Source organism: Geospiza fortis, unplaced genomic scaffold (genome assembly GCF_000277835.1).
Source record: "Geospiza fortis unplaced genomic scaffold, GeoFor_1.0 scaffold171, whole genome shotgun sequence".
Classification (NCBI taxonomy): domain Eukaryota; kingdom Metazoa; phylum Chordata; class Aves; order Passeriformes; family Thraupidae; genus Geospiza; species Geospiza fortis.
In genome coordinates, this window is record NW_005054313.1 from 8,860,561 (window position 1) to 8,879,242 (window position 18,682).

Below are 18,682 nucleotides of genomic sequence, written 5' to 3' on the forward strand. Positions count from 1 at the left end.
AGTGGGCGAGAGTCCTTAAAATGGTGCATAAATGAGCTTGGTAATCTGACAACACTGGAGAGTTTTCCAGCCAGCTGCTATACAGGATCCTTATCTATCAGAAGATCATGCCAGTCTGCTAGGGGAAGTTTAATTAATACAAATCTTGTAATTGAATTGTTCTGAAATGAATATCGACATTAGAGATGCCTGATTTAGCAGTGAACTGAGATCATGGGACCTGATTTTCAATTAGGCTGTTGACGTTTTTTTCCTGCTTGTGTCTCATCTCGCAAGAGGATGTGCTGGGTGCCTGACCATATGAAAAGGATGTGCTATTCCCAAGAGTAATTAAAGGCATGTACAATTGCTGGGATCTGAGCCCAGAGTAGTAAACAGCATCTGGGATCTGGCAAGAATCTGGGGGCTTTGAACGGAAATCAAACTTGACCAAACCCTTGAGAATAACTGTCTTTGGACCATTCCTATTTTGTAGATTAGAAAGGTGAAGTTTGAGAAGAGGAATAAGAGCACAGGATTCCAGCTTTATCCCATGAGACCTTATTGTTCATGGGAAAGGACACTAGAAAGAAGGAGGAGCTGTTTGAAGTTCAACCGTAAAATCACGATTTGCAAAGTGAGGCATTTCTCAGGTGCCCATCAGCTTCCTTGTTAACTTACAGGTCACCTTTTGCACTCCCCTCCCTATCTGAAATGGCCAGGTGATGCAAGGCTCGTGCAGTGGCTGTTGCATGCATCTGTGTGAAAGGAAGAAGGGGGGAGACAACAATATGGGATTCTAGCCCCATTTTCAGAACTGTTGGGAAGGAAGCCCTGTGGGACAAGAGCTGCAGCTATAGGTGCTTCACTGGCTGCCCTTAGGGAAGGATAAGCAATGACCCTGTTTGGTGCTGTGTTAAGAGGTAGCAGTGGGAGAAAGACACCAGACTGGGTTCAGTTCTTGGCACTGAGCTTGTTTATCCAGTTAGCCCTATCTCTCGGAGCATCATTCACTTTTCCCCAGACACATGCTCTTATGATAATTTCTGTAATTCTGTTAGCATGGAGGAAATAGGCTTTACTGTCCATTTGATTTTATTTCTTTTTTTTTTTTCCAGAGAACTCAGCTGCTTGGTCTTTTAGCTTAACCCTTTGTGGATACTTTTGGTTTTGCATTTCCAGGGCATTGAGGCTAAATGGTTTCCCTTTCTGTCTCCTTGCTATAAGCAGCATTATAACTGAGAATTTTGTTTGTTCTTTTTAATCCTGACTAGAAATGAGTTAGAGCTTCAAAGATCAGACCATAATTGGTGTTCTCCAAAAGTCAATGTTTAACCTGAATAATTTGGAAACACTGATCTGCAGAGGAAGCAAAGAGCCATAGCATCAAGAGATATAGATATTTTAGCTTAATTTGCCTAGTTACTGACATTTCCAGTGGTGTTTTTATGACACGGATATTTTGTTTCTAACATCCCATGCTGTATCTCCTGGTGAAATCAGCTAGAGTTGTGGTAGAATTTTTTTTAGGACTGTGGAGGGTGATGTGATGAGAACATGTCACCATGACTGCATTGCAGACCTACACAGAAGAAGAACTTGTATGGGTAGGGGGAAGCTGATCTACCAGGAAGATCTGCAGTAACAACCTATGAAACCTTTGTTCTTTAACACACATGCTGCTATTAGAGGGGTTTTGCTAAGATTTGTTAAGATCAAATCTTAATCAATTCAGGTGAGGAAGAAAAGAACATTTTCCCACCTTTGGTGTAGGGTATTGATGCTCCCAGTTGTTCCCAGTTTGCTGTGGCTGCAGGGGTGCAGAAAGAGTCCCCAGTAAACTCATCTGAGTGCAGGTCATGTTGGAATTTCTACATGTTCCGATGGAAGGCAAGATTGGTTCAGGATTAAAGAGTTTTGTAATGGTAGGGAATGAAGAGAAACCAAACAGAGATTTTTTCCTCACTTGTAGGGAAGCAAAGACTGGTTGCACAATACCATTGAAAAATTTTAGTGTAAAATACATTTTGAATGTCCACTTTTTTTTTTTAATGGAAAACATTATGGTAAAACCCCTAAAAAGTAGAAATGTTGAAGTTTATTTTGTTCAATGAACTGGGACATTATCATATTCGTATTTGCCTGCAAGAAGACATTTTTGATATTTCCTTTTCTCCAGTCTTTTAGTTTTAAAATCTTGCCAACAAATGAACGCAGAAAACCCTGTAATTCTTTGACAAGTTAAACTGGGAGCACTTCTATCTATTATGTAGGTGGTGCTGCTGAGAGTTAGGCAAAAATAGGATTTGCCAATTGGAAAACGCAGTTTTAGGAGGTCAGATTTTTCAGAATTTTAGGAGTTTGGGTGAAATTTTTCATTCTGAAGTTTGCTATGGATTAAATTAGATCTGGAAATGCTAAACCTACAGAGGTGGTTCCCAAGAACACAACTAGGAAAGAGTATATTGTTTCACTCATGATTAAAAGGAGGAAGGTGGCCACAGTGTATGAAAAGCACCAGAGCCCACCATTTCTTGGATGAGGAGCTCTGGTTCTGCAGGGATCTCCCTGGGGCCAGTGATGTGCCTTTGGAAAGCTTTTTCTGGGTTTGTCAAGTCTGAGGACTTCATCTGCCTGGACTCTGTGATAGCTGCTAACTGAGCTGCCAAATCCTTTCTAAAACTTTTGTCCATGCTGAGGATAATTTAGCTGAAGGCTGCAGTTACAGAGCCAAGCATTATCAGTCTTTACTGCTCATAGAGATAAGGCCAGTTCTGAGATGGGAGCACCTGGGGCTTCATGTCAGATGCATTCAGGCAGTGAGGGGGAGGATAAGAGGGAGCTGGGTAGGAGAGTAATGGGGGTAAGAGTGGGACAGAGCCCAAAGAGCTGTTGGTGCTGGCTGAAAACAACAGAAAGGGGTCTGTGCTCTGCAGGGGGGGGCTGCAGCTGCTTTGCTGCATCCATGGCTGCTTGGCTGGGTGAGTCCCTCTCCCTCCTGCCCTGAGGGAGTGTGCAGAAGCTCTTGCAGCGTTTAAGTCTGCACTGCCTCTTTCAGAGTCCCTGTTCAGCATTAGTTTGATATTTAAAGGGCCTTCACCTTTACACTGTCTGCACAGTGCTGGCAGCTTCTCTGGCTTCCCAAGTGCCTTCTCTGTAAGCAGAAAAAGCTGTTCAGCAGCTGGGGCATGTATGCACCTGTGGTTGGGATGTAACCTAACATACAGCAGCATCTCCTTGCCTGGGGAAGGCAGCCCTCTTCTCCCGGGGCTGTCCATGCCCCATCTCACCTCACAGCTGTTGTTACAGCTGCCTGCAGAGCAGCAGCTCTACTCTCCAGGTCTGAAAAGGAGAAGGAAACATTTGAGGTGGGAAAATCCTGTTTGACCCATTTAAACTTTACACCACCCAGCGGTCACCATGGGAGTGTCCAGAGGTTTGGACACTCAGTTCATGTTTGGGGAGATGTCCAGGGGGCTGCCCCCCTGTGCCGGGAGGATGTGGTGATCCCAGGGTGTACCTGCATCACTGGGGCAGGCAGTCCTACAGTTATCCCTCACCTCCCTGCCCTGTCTGTGTGAGCAACACAGTGCTTAGAGGAAGGAGAGTGGAAGGGGGGGTGACAGTGTGAACCCTTCCTACTTCTAACGTGGGGCTGAAGACAGCCTCACCCACCCCACTTGTGATACTTTTCCCCATCTGTCCTGGATTGCCAAACAAATTGTATTCTTTTTGCCATCTGTATAGCAGTTCTCTTCTCTTAAATGGGCAGTTTTCCTTATCTCTTCCACACCCACTCCTCCCTTTCACTGCATGTGAAAAACTGCATGACTGGTAAGAACTACAGCATCCCACTGGGAGATGTGAGCCCAGAGGGAGGAGCCAAGCATTCCTACCCGGATATAATCTGGAGATTCTGGATCACCAGCACAGCTTTTCTCCTCTGGATTTCCCAGAGGAACAGCAGCTGCCTCTTCCACTGGATGTTCAGAGGAAGACTGCACCTTTCTACAGGATCCCTGCTCCAGCAGAATCACACTGACACTCCAGGGGGACTGCAGCCACAATTCCAATGGGACTGCTGCCAGCACCCTGACCCACAGGGTGTCAGGTTGTGTTATGATTCTGTCAGTGTTGCTTTGGTTTATTGCATTGTTCATTTTATCTTTTTTTTTTCCCTATTAAAGAATTGTTATTCCTGCTCCCATATATTTTGCCTGTGAGCCCCTTAATTTAAAATTTATAGCAATTTGGAGGGAGGAGGTTTACATTTTCCATTTCAGGGGAGGCTCCTGCCTTCCTTAGCACACACCTGGCTTTCCAAACCAAGACACCATCTTCTCAGACTGTGGGGCACCCGGCCCTGCTGAAGGGCTCAGGCCCCAGGGGACCCTCCCAGGCCTCAGGGATGGGGGTGCCACTGGTGCAGGGGGGGTTCAGCCACGGACTGGGAGGGAGTGAATGCAGCCCTGCAACTGCTCAGAGAAATTGCAAAGGTGAGAATGCACAGCTAAACCTTTGTACTTATCTGAGGCTGCCTGGGAATGGCAATATAGGTAGAAATGTAGCTTGGTCTTGATGAAGGTAAGTAGGGCTGGAACAGTCTTCAGCTGTGGCTTGTTGAAGAACACAGGTTTAGGTGTCAACTAATTCCCCTGGGACAGGTGAGCCTCAAATCCCCTTCACAAGTAATAGTGGGTTTCAAGTTTGTTTACCAGGTGTTAGTTGTACTTACCAATGGTGATACAATTGTTGTGTGTCCTCACAGCCCCCCAATGAGAAACTGAGATTGGTTTCATTGAAAAGTGCAAGGAGCCCACTTTTCTTTTTGCAGGTTACCTGGAACAAACTGTAGTGGGATTGTCATGTGATGGGGGTCTAGGGTCTCAATCTGTCCTTTGCCAAAAACTTTAAGACTCTATGTGCTTCCCTAGCTGATTTGTTGAGGGTTATACTTAAATCCACATTAAAATCTCTCTGGAAAAACACACAGGTCTGTGTGTGCTCACCTGTCCTCTCATTCTTGCCGCCTTTCACCATTGTCTTCTCCCATTGCTTTCCTGTGCTCGTAGCCTTAGACTCATTAAAGTGTGTTTGTGCCCCTGATACATGAGCTGTTAAACTTGCAGGGAATTTGAGGACTAAATCTATAGAAAGGAAAATTTTATGTTTTATTTCTATTTCATCACCAAACAAAGTATTATATACATGTTTGTTTATCATACATTAATTTGGCCTTTGTTGACCCGTCAGGTACCAGAGATGGCAAGCTGAGAAACCTTTCAGTGGCTACCTCAGAAGTGTTTCTGTTTCTCAGTTCAGATGTAAGTATCAAACCCACTTGCAAAGCTCTTTATAAATCAGACACAAATAACTTTGATGCATTTGAAGAAATTTCACAGCAGTACCTTCTTTGTAATAGGGAAATCGCAGTATTCTAAGGAAAGAAAATATCCTTCCTAAGGCAATGTATTTAAAATATATAATAATAATAATAAGATGATGATGATGCCGGGATGACATCTTGTACAGCAAAAAACTTTCACTGTAATGTTCAGACTTTAAATAATTGAAAAAAGGGCAAGATATCACCAGAAGTACTGGACTCACTGAAAAAAAATAGTTTTTTATTTCTTTTGGTTTTTTCCTATCCCAGTAAGTCAAGTTCTATGTTCCATTTCCCTACTCTAAGGGATGTAAGTGCAACTCACTTGGCACCTTTGTGGAGTTAACAAAGGGGAACTGAGAGTAGAATGAGACCAGTCTGTGTAAGTATTGACATTTAAAATAATAGCTAAGGGTTTATGGCAGCAGTGTGGTTTTGAAAAAGCGGTTGCAGAAATAATCCAACAGTCCCCAGGACACAAACAAGGACAAATATCCAGAGAAACAGCCTGTCCACTACCATGGCAACATACTTCCAATCTTCAATGACCTGGAAGAAAAAACAATTAAAGATATTAGTAATTTGTCATATTCTTTTGGTCTTCCTCTTGCTAATGCTGAGTTTTTGTTTATCAAAATAAAGGGAAACTGATCTCAAGGTTCAGGGAATAAACTGGCTTTAGGCTTGGTAAGGGATTTTTCTCCTACAACACATCTGAGCAGTGCAGAAAAATACAGTAAATATTTCTTAGCTTTCTTGCATACATCAGATACTGAGTGTGTCTGCCTGGTGTGGTGCCAGCCCTGAAGGACCCACACTATAATCCAATTAAGGATTTTTTTTTCTTCAATTTTAGTTTGTAAATGCTATTAATCTGAATGGGCAAAAATAGATGATGTTTACTGCTGTTAAACAAGGTTAGCTTCAGAGTTCTTTTCTTATCAGCAGTCATCTTATTCATGGGGTTAATGCATATTAATACTGTTGCTTTTATTAAAATGCCTTTTTGCCCTGCATGTGTTGTCTGTGAAAGTCATGGCCTTAGATTCTGTCTCAGACTGAAGTGACCAATTGGGCTGTTATTGTAAAGGGGAAATATATCAATCTTCATTTGCATCTCAGGAATAATTTTTCCTCTCTCATTGATTCTGGTTACACAGGGAATGTCTTCACATCAGTGACTTTATCATCCTTGTCAGTTGAATCATGTCTGATATTAGACCATTACATATTTTTCCTTCAGTGCATACTTTTAATTCCCACTGCTGCTAATGGGAATTGAATGCTTCTGCAATCAGACCATATAAATGTATATGAACAGTTGTTATCAGACTGTTGTGGTGAGGCAAGAAAGCAGAGAATAAAGTTATGAATCTAGAAAAATTGTATGTAATTTCAGAGGACCCTATGTGAAAACCATTAAGTGGATTTTCACTATATAAAATGCTCTTGAAAATTGTTCTTACTACCAAGTGAAAGCTTTGTAGATCCTTTAGTGTGCAATACATCCTTGCAAGAATTTCTGAGCTATTAGAAAACCTTTTCCTGCACTATGAAGTCGGCTTCTGTTTAGTCAGTTTCAATGTTTACAAGCTCATGTCTAATGTTAATAGCTGAACTTCTTTATTTATACTGACAGTAATTTCAGTTAATAGAAAACATGAACAACTCAGCAGCATGCTCCTCCAGGGACTGCTGCAAGATCAGAAACCAGACTTTATTTAATCTGTTTGGCTGAGGGAGGGGAAGCACAACAGGAATAGAGAACCTGGAGTCTCACTGTGGTCTGGGTTAGAGAGAGGACACTGGTAAGTATGAGGATGATTTTTCCCAACTGTGGACACTTGTCTGAATAAAACCTGTGACCCACCTGAATTTTCCAGGCATTATTCAGTGTTTCTATCAACTCTATTGTGCTAGCTACAGGCCTGTGAGTAGGGCAGGGGAATAGAGCAGCAGCACAGCTTAAATAAAATAAAAATATTTCTCCTAACCAGTAATGAGTCTGGTATATATATAAATAATGAAAGAAGTGTCAGCTCTGTTGAGGTTCTTAATCCTACCCATGGTGTTTGCCATATACAGGCAGGTGTCTTAGTCTAGAGAGGGTGTTTGCAAAGGGCTTCTACCAATTTTGCTAAATTCTCCTTCTGTGTATTCATTCGGTAAATGAATGCATGAGCTGCAGGAACATCGTGTCTGGTTAGCTTGGTCTGGCCAATCACAGTTTTACTGATTCACAATGGTGAAAAATGGTCTATTTCTAACCTGGAACTGAATATTGTTTTCTTCCCCTGCCAATCTCCACTTGAATGTGACAACAAAGCTTTTTTAAGAGTGTTTTATGACTTACTGGGCAATCAGCAAACTCTTTTTGTAGAAATAGCCATGTTATTTATCAGGAGAGTATTTGCAGTTATCAAATTGCTTTTCATTAATGGCATAAATTATTTCCTCTTATGAGCTTTATCTAGAATCTCTCTAAAATCTTGACAATAGCTAGAGAGTTCAAATATGCTTTCTGAGGAATAGCATGTTACAGAGGAGGACAGAAGATGAAGTTTGGAAGGGCAGGGATTTCTCATTTTTACTTACACTCTGGTCGTTGTCATCGCTTTTCATGTGCTCTGCTATAAAACTGACTCCATCAATTGCTTCTCGCACTTCAGGAGAAAATTTCGCACCTGTTCTTAACCTAAAATCTCGATGACTGCTGACATTGTCAGGTGTCTCAGAGACTTTCATATCATATCTTTTGGCAGAAGCTGTATTCAAAAAATAGGTAGAGTTCTTGTAGAAGTCAGATGGCTCCATACAAGGATTCTCTGCTTTTGTCTTTTTGCAGTTACATGGCTTTTGCCGTGGCGAATTATTTTCTGGGCGCTTCATGAACAGGTAGGCCGGGAGCCTTTCAAGGAAGACCAGCTTTACCCAAGGGGGCATAGTGTGAGTACTTGGAGATCTGTGGTGGACATTGAGCACACAGACACTGGTAACTATTGAGAAGGTCACCAGCACCATTGTAAACATGAGGTACTTGCCAATCAGTGGAACATCTAGAGATGTTGGAGGGACAATTTTGGAGATCAGCAGCAAGAACACAGTCAAGGCAAGCAACACAGATATGCATAAAGTCATTTTTTCACCACAGTCTGAAGGCAAGTAGAATACTAGGATGGCTAAGGATGTAATTAGCACACAGGGAATGATAAGATTGATGGTATAAAAAAGTGGTTTCCTTTTAATAATGAAGTCATATGTCACATCGACATAATTGGGGTCCAGAGGGTTTACAGTCCTTCTTCCTGGGAGTGCTACAATGTCCCACTCTCCGCTTGGTGTGAAGTCATCCATGCTGGCCGTGGAAGTCTTAAGCACCATATCAATTTCTGTGTGGTCGTACGTCCAGGAGCGGAACTTGAGGGTGCAGTTTTGTTGGTCAAATGGGAAATGCTTCACCTCAATCTTGCAGGCACTCTTGTAAATGGCTGGGGGCAACCAGCGAATGCTTCCATTGTTCGATACAATGGCATTTGTGTACAGCGAGACCTCGTACGTGCCGTCCGCACTAAGGAGAGGAGAAAAGAGAAAGGGGAGGAAGTGGTAAAATATTAGGAGGAAAAACATAGTTCAAAACAGAGAAGGTCTGACATTCTTGATCTTGTGGGTCCCAGTTTTTCTGAGAATCAAAGTTTAGTAATACTATTATTCTGAAATCTATGCTGTAGGAAGCTATAACTTGACAGGGAATGTATGCGTTCCTCCCAGTTAGAGAGTTGATTTTTGGTCCAGTACTTACAGAAAAAAACCTTATAAAATTATTATTCAATACCAAATACCTCTGTTTCATCCAAAGAAATCAATGTGTTTTGTAAATGTTTGCTCAAATAATTAAAGCTTCCTACATCTCTGAAGGCTAAGCAAAAATGAGATCATCCCATGTGAAAACAGAGGTACCTTCGATTTGGAGTGTAGCCACTGCTAAGAACACAGAGCAACACTCCTAAATGACTTGGACAAGGAAATAAGGATGAGCTGCATTAGTTAGAAATGCAGGGAGAGTGTAGGCAGAGGAAATGTAATTATATGGCTTATAATTTATTGCATCACTCCAGTTAATGTTTACTTATTACAAAACCAGAACAGACAAGCCACAGCATTCTTAGTGCCCACAAATAATCTTGGTTTCGTATCTCTTCCAACTTCTGAATTTCCACCAGAGGAATCCTCTATGTTCTGATGGGCCCTTTAACTTAGGGAGAAGATCTCTGTCAGTTAGATATATCTTCTCCTACCCAACAGTGTGGGCCAACAAGGTAGGGCTGTTTAAACAATTAAGTATCCTGGGGTAGTGTTTGTTGACAAGGCATCATGGAAAATAGTTCTTTCAGTGCTAAGGGGGATTTTTTTTTTCCTAAGCAGGGAAATGCTACAAATATCTAAGGCTTGGCACATGTGTCTGAATCAGTTAGGTTTGACTCTGGAAAGGGCTCACGTGGGTGAGGCAGTGAGAGCCTGGCACTGAGCTGAGACCTTTGCAGCTAAGTCATGCAGACAGTGAAACAACCAGGTGTGGAAGTGAGTGGCTACAGCCACTAATAGGGGTCATTAGTTCATTGCCAATAAGATAGCTAATTTTTGAGAAATGAATTGTATTTTAGTTCTGACATATCTGTACTCCCTGAGTTACCTTTGCCATCATGCCATGCCATGTGCTGGGCAGAATCCTGGGCTGGGAGTATGTGAGTTGTGGTGCTGACTGTCCTGTCTCAGTGGTGGGAAGAGGCTGGGCTGCATTCCCAGAGCCCTCTGCACAGGCCCCAGACAGAGCTGTGGGTATGGGACACGCTTTGTGTTTTCCTGAGCACCTCAAACTGACTGATGCCTGTGAAATTCTGCTCCAGCAGCAGGAAGTTACATGGAGCTGTCCTCTAACTAAAATTTAATTGAAGCTTTGTACTAATGTAGAAATCCAATACAGTGAGGCTTGTTCCTGTGCATTTGAGAAACCTTTTGAAACTATTCCTTTCTATTTTTACAAACTATTAAACAGTATCGCTTGGCCAGTAGCAAAAAGAAGCAGAGGGCAGAGTCACAATTTACCAGAACAAGCTTTGAGCAGGCAGAGTACATCCTAATCCACTGGCTGAATTATTTTGTGACTCATACATTAGATTTAAGTGTTCATCAAATCTGGTTTCCAGTAGTAGGATTCCAAGGACTTAACTCAGTTATATATAACCTTCCTGAGTTTCCCATCTGTATATGTTCATAAATATTTGTGTTCATGAATTCATTGGTCTTCAAAGTATTATAAAAGTATAAATTTTGATTATTTAAAAAAAAAGTTTATCATCCACTTCAAGGTTTTGCTAGAGACTTAAACCAATGCAAAACAAAATTGTCAGTTCCTTTGTTTGAAAGAGGAACTGAAGTATATTTTTCTCAGTACTATAAAGCAACAGGGTCAAATGTTGACAAATTTATTATGTATTCATAGAATGGGTTTTTTCAATGCTTTTTGAAAATGGAATATAATTTGGGTTTTCTACATGAATATGAACTCCTGGAGTTATGGTATGTGTGAACTTTGTAACAGATTTGTGTCCTGGGGTCTGTGGTAGAAGAAGGAGTGGGGGAAGAAGAAAACAAAACTGTATCTCAGCCCCTAAGATGTCTGATAGGATTACAGATGTCTTCTTGCAACTGCACTTATACCTACAATTTATTCTTTCCATACAGTCTATTTTCATATAAATCTGTCTCAGTTGTGAGCCTTGGCATTGATCCTGTGTTGTAACTGCTCATACTGCAGACATCTTCCAGCTCTCCTGGAATTTCTTTAACCAGAGTGCTGATGGTGAAAATTATCTTTGAGCCCAGTAGCCCAGTCAGACACACTTGCTACTATCTAAAATTCAATTTTAAAATTTTACCAGACCTGCTTCATTGTTTCTGATGTTTGTTCCTCGGTTAAAATTTTGTTCATTGTCTGCGTAAACCGCACCAGTTTTACTTACTTATTGTAAAGCACAATGTCTGGCAACCAGATGTGTTTTGCAGGTATTCTCAGCTTATTTATTCCTTCATAGTCAGAGGGCTTCCAAGCCAGCCGATAATCAATCCACTCCTAAGAGAAGAATTGGTCAGTAGTGATGGGAGTGTCCAGAGCAGCACTAACAAAACAATCATGTGATGGAGTGAAAGCAGTTGTATTTGTGGTTTGCAAGAGCCATTTCTCTGTGGGTTTGTTACCTGGTTCAGCCAGACGTTCGTAGTCATGATCTGCTCCCGTTCATTCTGCAGGGAAAAAACAGAGACAAAAACTGGCCTCTAAAATGTTTCCCTTCATTGCAGTAATAAGATTTATTCAGTGGGTTTTTAAGCATGATTTTGACTAGTGTATTTCAAGACAGACATTTCTCTGAGGTACGATGGCCAGTCTTGTACACATACTGATGATAAGTAGTAACCCCATAAATGTAGAATTCCAAATGCCTTTTAACGAGAACAGTTATGGCAGGAATGAGGGCAGTTATTTGGAAACAATAACCACCACCTTGCTAAGCTGGTTTCCTATCCCACCCCACGCCACTTCTCCACCCTTGATTTGAAACAAGGGACAGTTGACCATTGGGGAGGCCTATATGAGGTTGTGTGAGGTTGGTGCAAGGTTTGCCATGTATACAATGTCTCTGGACAGCAGTCCAGAAGAGAAACCTCTCTGTAGAAGATCTGCCAGGAGGATTTCTGCAGGAAAATGAGTTAATTCTCTGATCCTGAAGATGCTTGAGATTGTTGGAGCCTACAAGATGCCTAATTTTGTTCTGCTCAAATAGTGAGGCTATAGAGGGATAGGGACTGAGCTGTGCTGGTTTTGGTCTTTGCCCATTCATCAACCTTGCTTAGGTTGTTGATCACCAGGGCCTCTGGAACAAGACACCTCCCTTTTTAAGCCCAGAATCTGCAGTCTGAGGGGATGCTGTGCTCATGGTGGTAGTGCAGGATGTAAGGAGGCATGTCTGTGTCCAGATGGAGCTCCCCAGGAGAGAGAGCACTTAACTAGAATCATGTGGTATACATGGCATTGAATCCTGAGTGTATATGTATATACATTTATGACTATCTATATCTATTATATCCAGTCTGCATGGTGTGTGAAACCTCAGCTATTTGTACAGTTTCCCTTACATTCCAACAGAGTCTTTCTCATTTCCTCTTGAATTTCAGAATATACATTCTTTATGTCTCTAAAAGTTTGCAGCAGCCCAGTCAGTAGCCCTCACACAAATTCTGACAGGAGGCAGTCATCTGTATCTTCTCTGTCTCTCTCAGGGAGAGCAGCAGAGTTGAAAGCTCAGTTCAGGAAATTATTCCCACTTATATACTGGCTCTCATTCCCACTGCAGTTAATGCTAACCTCTCTTAGTAAAGATGTGTTTATACCTTGTAATAACTGTCAAACATATACTAACCTTGTGGGTGAAAGTGACTTCAGTGGATCTAAAAGAAATTGTTATTGAATATGAGGAGTTGCTTTCATGAGGATTATTTTAACCATGTTAAGCTATTCCAGCCAGAACTAATGTGTGTTTTTCTTTACAACATTCCATTGTTCTTTATTAATGTGCCTGATGTGTCCTGTGATTTGGATGTGGCTTTGTAGCTTGTTTTCAGGCCATCGAAGCACTTCAGTAGAAGATGGATTAGCATTCCCCTGATGGTGGATGGTGTGCACTGTCCAGGATAGGTCCTGACCTGGGGTAGCTTACAGTAGCTGTACTGAAATCAGTGGAATGATTTTGAATTTTAGCTAGATGGAATTCTATGGGATGAAGGTCTGGCCCAAGTCCTTCAAAGCTTAGGCATAGACTGATTTCTCCATTGTAGCTCCATTGTGAGGTCTAAAACCAGTAAAATGTGTGTATGAGCTCTGCCTATTAATAGTGTTACACAAATGAGAAAAGAGCAGAGATGTAGCAATGCCAGTATAACTATTAATTAGAGTGCTGTGCAGGTAGTATTGAATGTAAAAGCACAGCCTAATTTGAACTTACCACACTGATGAGCTGTGCCAGGGAAACCTGCAGTTCTATGGATACCAACTGGGAGGAGTTGACAGCTGGTCGAATTAGCTTATTGTACCTGTCAGGACTCAGTAGGTGGTTCATTAGTTTTTCTTCAGCATCTGCTGCCATGCTTCCTGTAAAGCATCACAAAACAGGATTATGGAAGGGAGACTAAAGTGACATGATGTAGGGCTCACAGAATATCTGTGCATCAGATCATCTTTGGGAAATAATGTCAGCTTTTGATTTTCTAAAGTCTTGTGTGAACAGGAGGATACAGTGCTTGTGCTGATATCTGTTCTGCTGAAGTTGACTGTCTTTCACAGAGCACAGATCAAAGCAGATCCCTTTCAGGGTTTTTTGCAATAAAATGTGAAGCTCAAATTGGTAGATACTTTTGGGATTACACACAGAAATAGAAACTGGGAGCAAACCACCCTCTTGATAGCAGGGGAAGAATTATTCTACGATCCAAAGAAGGGGTCCAGCTGTGACTTCTCTCTTTAGTGCTGTAGGAGACAGAGTTGCAGTTACACATACAAATATAAAGACTCTGCTTTATGTAGAGAAAACCAGGGGATAAGCTTTAGGAGTCATAAAGGATTTTTTAATGACTGGGGACTCTCTAGTAGCTAGTGATGTTTCTGTTTCAAAATTTGAAAACCCTAGGCAGTATGTTAGACTTAATTTATGTGGAAGTAAAACCTGATTTGTGGACCAGCACAAATACTGCAAATCTTTGCCAAAGCTGGGGTCCAGTGACTACAAAACACAGTATCTACAGGTTCCTATCAAACAAGCCTGAACATTCCCTGTGGAGCAGAGCAGCTTCTGGCACAACCCCAGGGTCATTTATTCTGTTCTCATGTGTGCTTTTTAAAGTCACCCCAGTGGACTTTCAAACCATTGTTGACCACCTGACCATACTGATGAGCAAGGTCCTGGTGACATCCTGCTGACAGAACTGAGCCAGACACTGTGCTCTGTGTTGGGCAGGTCTGGGTTGTGATGCTGATGGAATTACTGTGTTAGTGAAAGCAGGTTCCAATACAATGGATAGAATACCTCTTCCATAGGAAAGGTCACCCAATTCAGCTCACCTAATTCTCCTCTAGACATTGCAGAAATGAGGGTAGTGTCCTTACAGCATACATGCTTCATCATTTCCCAAAGCAATTTCACACAGTAGAAAACACTGGCTATGCAAGTATTTTTAATTTGTGGTACATTAATTTGTTTGGGGTTTTTTTTATGTTGTTGCATATCCATGAAATCTGGGGAAGGACAGACACCAAAAGGTCAGGATCAAATAAGGAGCCAAAGTTCGTGTGCATGTCCAGGAGGTGCCACATTTCCTCGTGAACTGGGCTGCAAGTTGATAGGCTGAACAAGTCTCTCTTTTAACTTGAAATTCTTCTGAACCCAACTTGGGTTAAAAAAATACCCTAAGACCTTCTTGTTTCTGATCCAGTGAGAAAGTGGAGTGAGGTAAAAGGAAAGATTATCAAACAGAGATTTCACATCTAAGAACAACTTTTACTCAAGCTTTGTGGAAAGGTTGAGGTAAACACCAGGCTTGATTTAATTCTTGTGAGACCAGCGTGGGCTGTGGGCTGGTAGCCCAAATTCTTCACCTATACTTAACTATAACATTGTTCTTCAGAATAGGCTTTTCAGATACTTTCCAAGGCATTTGGAAAAACAAATGTGGATGAATGTATCTGTGTTTGTTGGGTCAGTTTGTTTTTTGATTTATACTTGCTTTGTACCTCCCTTCAAGTCATTATAAAAGCCCTACACCACGTGATATTTTAATATGACATTTGTTCTCAATGCAAGGTGCCTAATCAAAAGCTTATCAAGCTAGAGCTATGCTGAATCTTGCTAAGCTTCAGATTCTGGGGTGGTTTTCTTGTGTGTAGCAATCAAGGAAAAGCTAAATTTGATACTGTGAAGAAAAGAGGGCCATGTTCTAGGAATGAATCTTGTGATTATAAGGATAGGTTAGAAATCCTGTGGTAGTTCAAGAGAGAATCCTTGTTAAAGTTTTTTTATTGTGTTCTTTGGTGGGGTTTTATGTTGGGTTTATTTCTACTGGATTTTTTTAGTAGACATTCCTACTGTTGCATATGTAAGTGATGTAAACATACAGTTATAATTCAAATATAAATAAATTGTCAGTTGGTTTGTTTCATTCAGTGGTCACTGAATGCTGTTAGCAAAGATGTGAGTTGTTGTTTGAATTGTTAACTATGTTTTCACTGCATTGCTGCCTTTCTCTGTGGATATTCCAGCACAGAGAGTATTTGCTAAATGGGGAGTAAGGAGAAGGAAGTGTAGAATATTTGCAGAAAGCTAATTAATTTTTACTCTGAAACCTGCTTTTAGCAATCATAGTCGTCTGGTCTGCAAATCCAAACATGATGTGGGGCCTGCATATCTGATGAGAACAGCTCAGATTTCCAAGTACTCACTGTTAATAAACTTTGTGTGGATTAATGACAAACCATGACTTAAGTTATAAAAAATACTTATTCAACAATGAATCCCTTTGAGAAATTATTATCTGTTCTTAGTGAAGGCATTCCTTCACTAGGGATAATCCTTTATAAAATTCCAGCCTTTGTAATTTAGTAATCAGAAATAAAGGGGCTGCTGTCACCTGTATCATACACCACTAGATGTCAGCCCTGCACTGCCTGAAAACTTGTTAAACCCGATCTCTGTAAATACTGGCAAAAAATGAGTGTTTCTTGTCTAATTTTTACAGTCTACTTTCCATTAACAATCCACATATAAACCAGATGGCAATTAATGAGAACAAAATTACCAGGCATCCACTTTCATCTTTATGTGCATTGTGTGTCAGTAGCCAGGCCTTTGAAACGTCTCTTTTTCCTCTCAGGGTTGGAAGAAATGGAAGTGCAGTTTTCCCCACAAACTGGTTTTATTTGTTTTTTTTCCAAATAGCAGTAATCACCAGAGATGGTGCAGACAGTAGACTGATGCTTTTAGACAAATTATTTTAACAACAATGATCAAGCAGTCCTGATTTGGGAGTGGAGCATCTTTGTGCACTGAAAGCACTAATAAATAAAGCCCATTGGGGTGAATCCTGAGCTGTGGAAATGATTTTAGCTTCAGTGAACACGCTACACATGTGCTCTGTGACAAGGAGAGCAATCACCTCATACCTTGCAGTACACATTCCTCAGGAAGTTCGTTTTCTCTGTGGGACTATGAGCATTAAAAAAAATTGCGCCAAGATGCTTCCAATTTCACAACAAAAGAAACTAAACCACTGCTGTGGAGACTTTCCATTTTACATAGTCTAATTTAAATACATAAAATGAAATAACTAGACATCCTGTTTGATTCCAGCATAATAACAAATTCATTTGAGTGATTTCCACAGAAAAGAATAAGGAGCAATGCTGAGAGATACAGGCAAGCTCATTGTTATTACTGTCTACATTTCAAAATGTAACATAAGACATATTTCTAGTGTTTCTCTGAACTCAGTTCTCATAATAAATGTTGAAATAATATTTGTTTAGAAGTAACAGCGTAGCATGTGTTACCATTTTAATCCTTTACTCTCTCACACATAACTGACATACCAAGTTCCCATCTGTAATGAGTAAAGAACAAGTAAGAAGCAGCAATGAAGCAGTCCCACTATCTTCTCTGAAATTACTTCATGATGTTGTTACTTCTCAACATACTCTTAAGCAAAAAGATTTTCATAACCTCTTAGAAGAACACATGCTGATTTGAAATATTTTTTGTTCCAATGGAAGTAGCAGTGAATTTACTGTATTTTAAAGGTTTTTAATTTTTACACTGCAATTAATGCAAATAAAAAAGGAAATACTCAGGGGTTTAGAAATGTATAATTTAAAAATCTAAAGTGGGCCCTCACTCTCCTTTTGTCACAAAGCAGATGTTTTCTGAACTTGCCTTTCAGAGGCAGAAACCAAACAAGTGTGGAATGAATAGACAAAAATGGGAAGTGTGTGATCTGAGGATCTTGGTTTAGTTTCAGCCAGTTTCTCTCAGAGCTCTTCAGAGGAGCCTCTCCATGGCAAGAAGCTCCCATGCTAAATGCACTATTTCATGCTGCTGTCAGGCTGTTGTGTTGGCTAAAACATATCCAAGAAATCCTGACAGAGTGAGGGAAATGTTCTTGTATGAAAGGCATAACTATTATATTTTTGTAGCATATATTTACATATGACAACTTAATTTAAACTGTTTCTGTTCTAATTTAAAAAATTAGGAAGTATGAACTTTGCAAAATTTAGGAACTTGAGAAAATAATGGTAGAAGGATGAGATCTGTCATATTTACGGATCATGTCATGGTTCATTTTTTCATCTTCAGTACAATATGCTGCTTTTCCTATCACAGATGATCCTGGGAGCATCTAAAGGGATATTATTTAATCATTATCATTGTCATGTCCTACAGTTATGTAATTTTATATCTGTCTGTCCATAGTCATTGTAGTGCATGTGCTGATACGAAACAAGCCCAAAACAGCACGAAAATAATCAATTTTTTACATCCTCTTAAAGTCAGCAACCTCCTGAGGTGATGGTTATGAATTGTCTGTGAGCTCATGCCACTGCCCTGCCTGTTACCCCCAAAAGCTCTCACTGTTCTGAAACTGTAGGAGAAAGAAAAGGTCACTTACCGTTCAGACAAAAGGAGCCCACCACAAAGAGAACGAGGCTGTACATTTTCCTCATGGCAGTAAGAAGTGGATTACTGTTCTTCAGCTTAGACAGCTGGCAATAGGCTCTGTTGGAAGAGATGCACAGGCAAGAGATGTAGAAGCAAACCTGAATCTTGGAGGTATGAAATGCCTGGAAAGAGACAGACAGTAGGACCTGACAGAAGCGTTCTGCAAAGTGCAATTTTCGTGAGCATAGTGGTCCCTCCCCCTTTGCAGCTGTTTAAAGAGCTTTGTGAAGAGGAAAAGCAAATAAGAAGAGTGAACATAATGTGATAATGTTGAAAAAGAGGAAATGAAAGAGCAAGCTAAGGGACATGATGTGCAAAACACAACTGCTTAATTCTTACTACTAGATAACATTTAAAAGGCTTTCTGATTAATGAGTGCAGTGGGTGAGAATAGCTGTGTGGGAAGAACTGGTTAAACTTCATGCCATAAAACCTCTTAGTGTCAATAAATTATAGCCCCAGCAGAGGGTTATTTTCTGTGTCAAGAGAGAAAGTTTAGTAC

The 18,682-nt window shown here is 40.8% G+C and overlaps 1 protein-coding gene across 2 annotated transcripts; it reads right to left on the bottom strand.

Moving 5' to 3' along the window:
* Positions 1-5,580: 5,580 nt before the first annotated feature.
* Positions 5,581-18,323, bottom strand: CHRNB4 (cholinergic receptor nicotinic beta 4 subunit). 2 transcript variants are annotated; one of them, XM_005419695.2, is made up of 6 exons: positions 18,131-18,323; positions 13,423-13,568; positions 11,621-11,665; positions 11,386-11,495; positions 7,961-8,933; positions 5,581-5,914 (listed from the first exon to the last, which is right to left on the bottom strand). In XM_005419695.2, exons 1-6 carry the CDS (start codon positions 18,183-18,185, stop codon positions 5,774-5,776), a joined length of 1,470 nt encoding a protein of 489 aa, XP_005419752.1. In that variant the 5' UTR covers positions 18,186-18,323; the 3' UTR covers positions 5,581-5,773. The 2 variants fall into 2 exon arrangements, with proteins under 2 accessions (XP_005419752.1, XP_030911845.1); XM_031055985.1 differs by lacking the exon at positions 11,621-11,665 and having other exon boundaries at positions 11,386-11,477; positions 13,444-13,568; positions 18,131-18,309.
* Between the last annotated feature and the right edge of the window lie 359 nt (positions 18,324-18,682).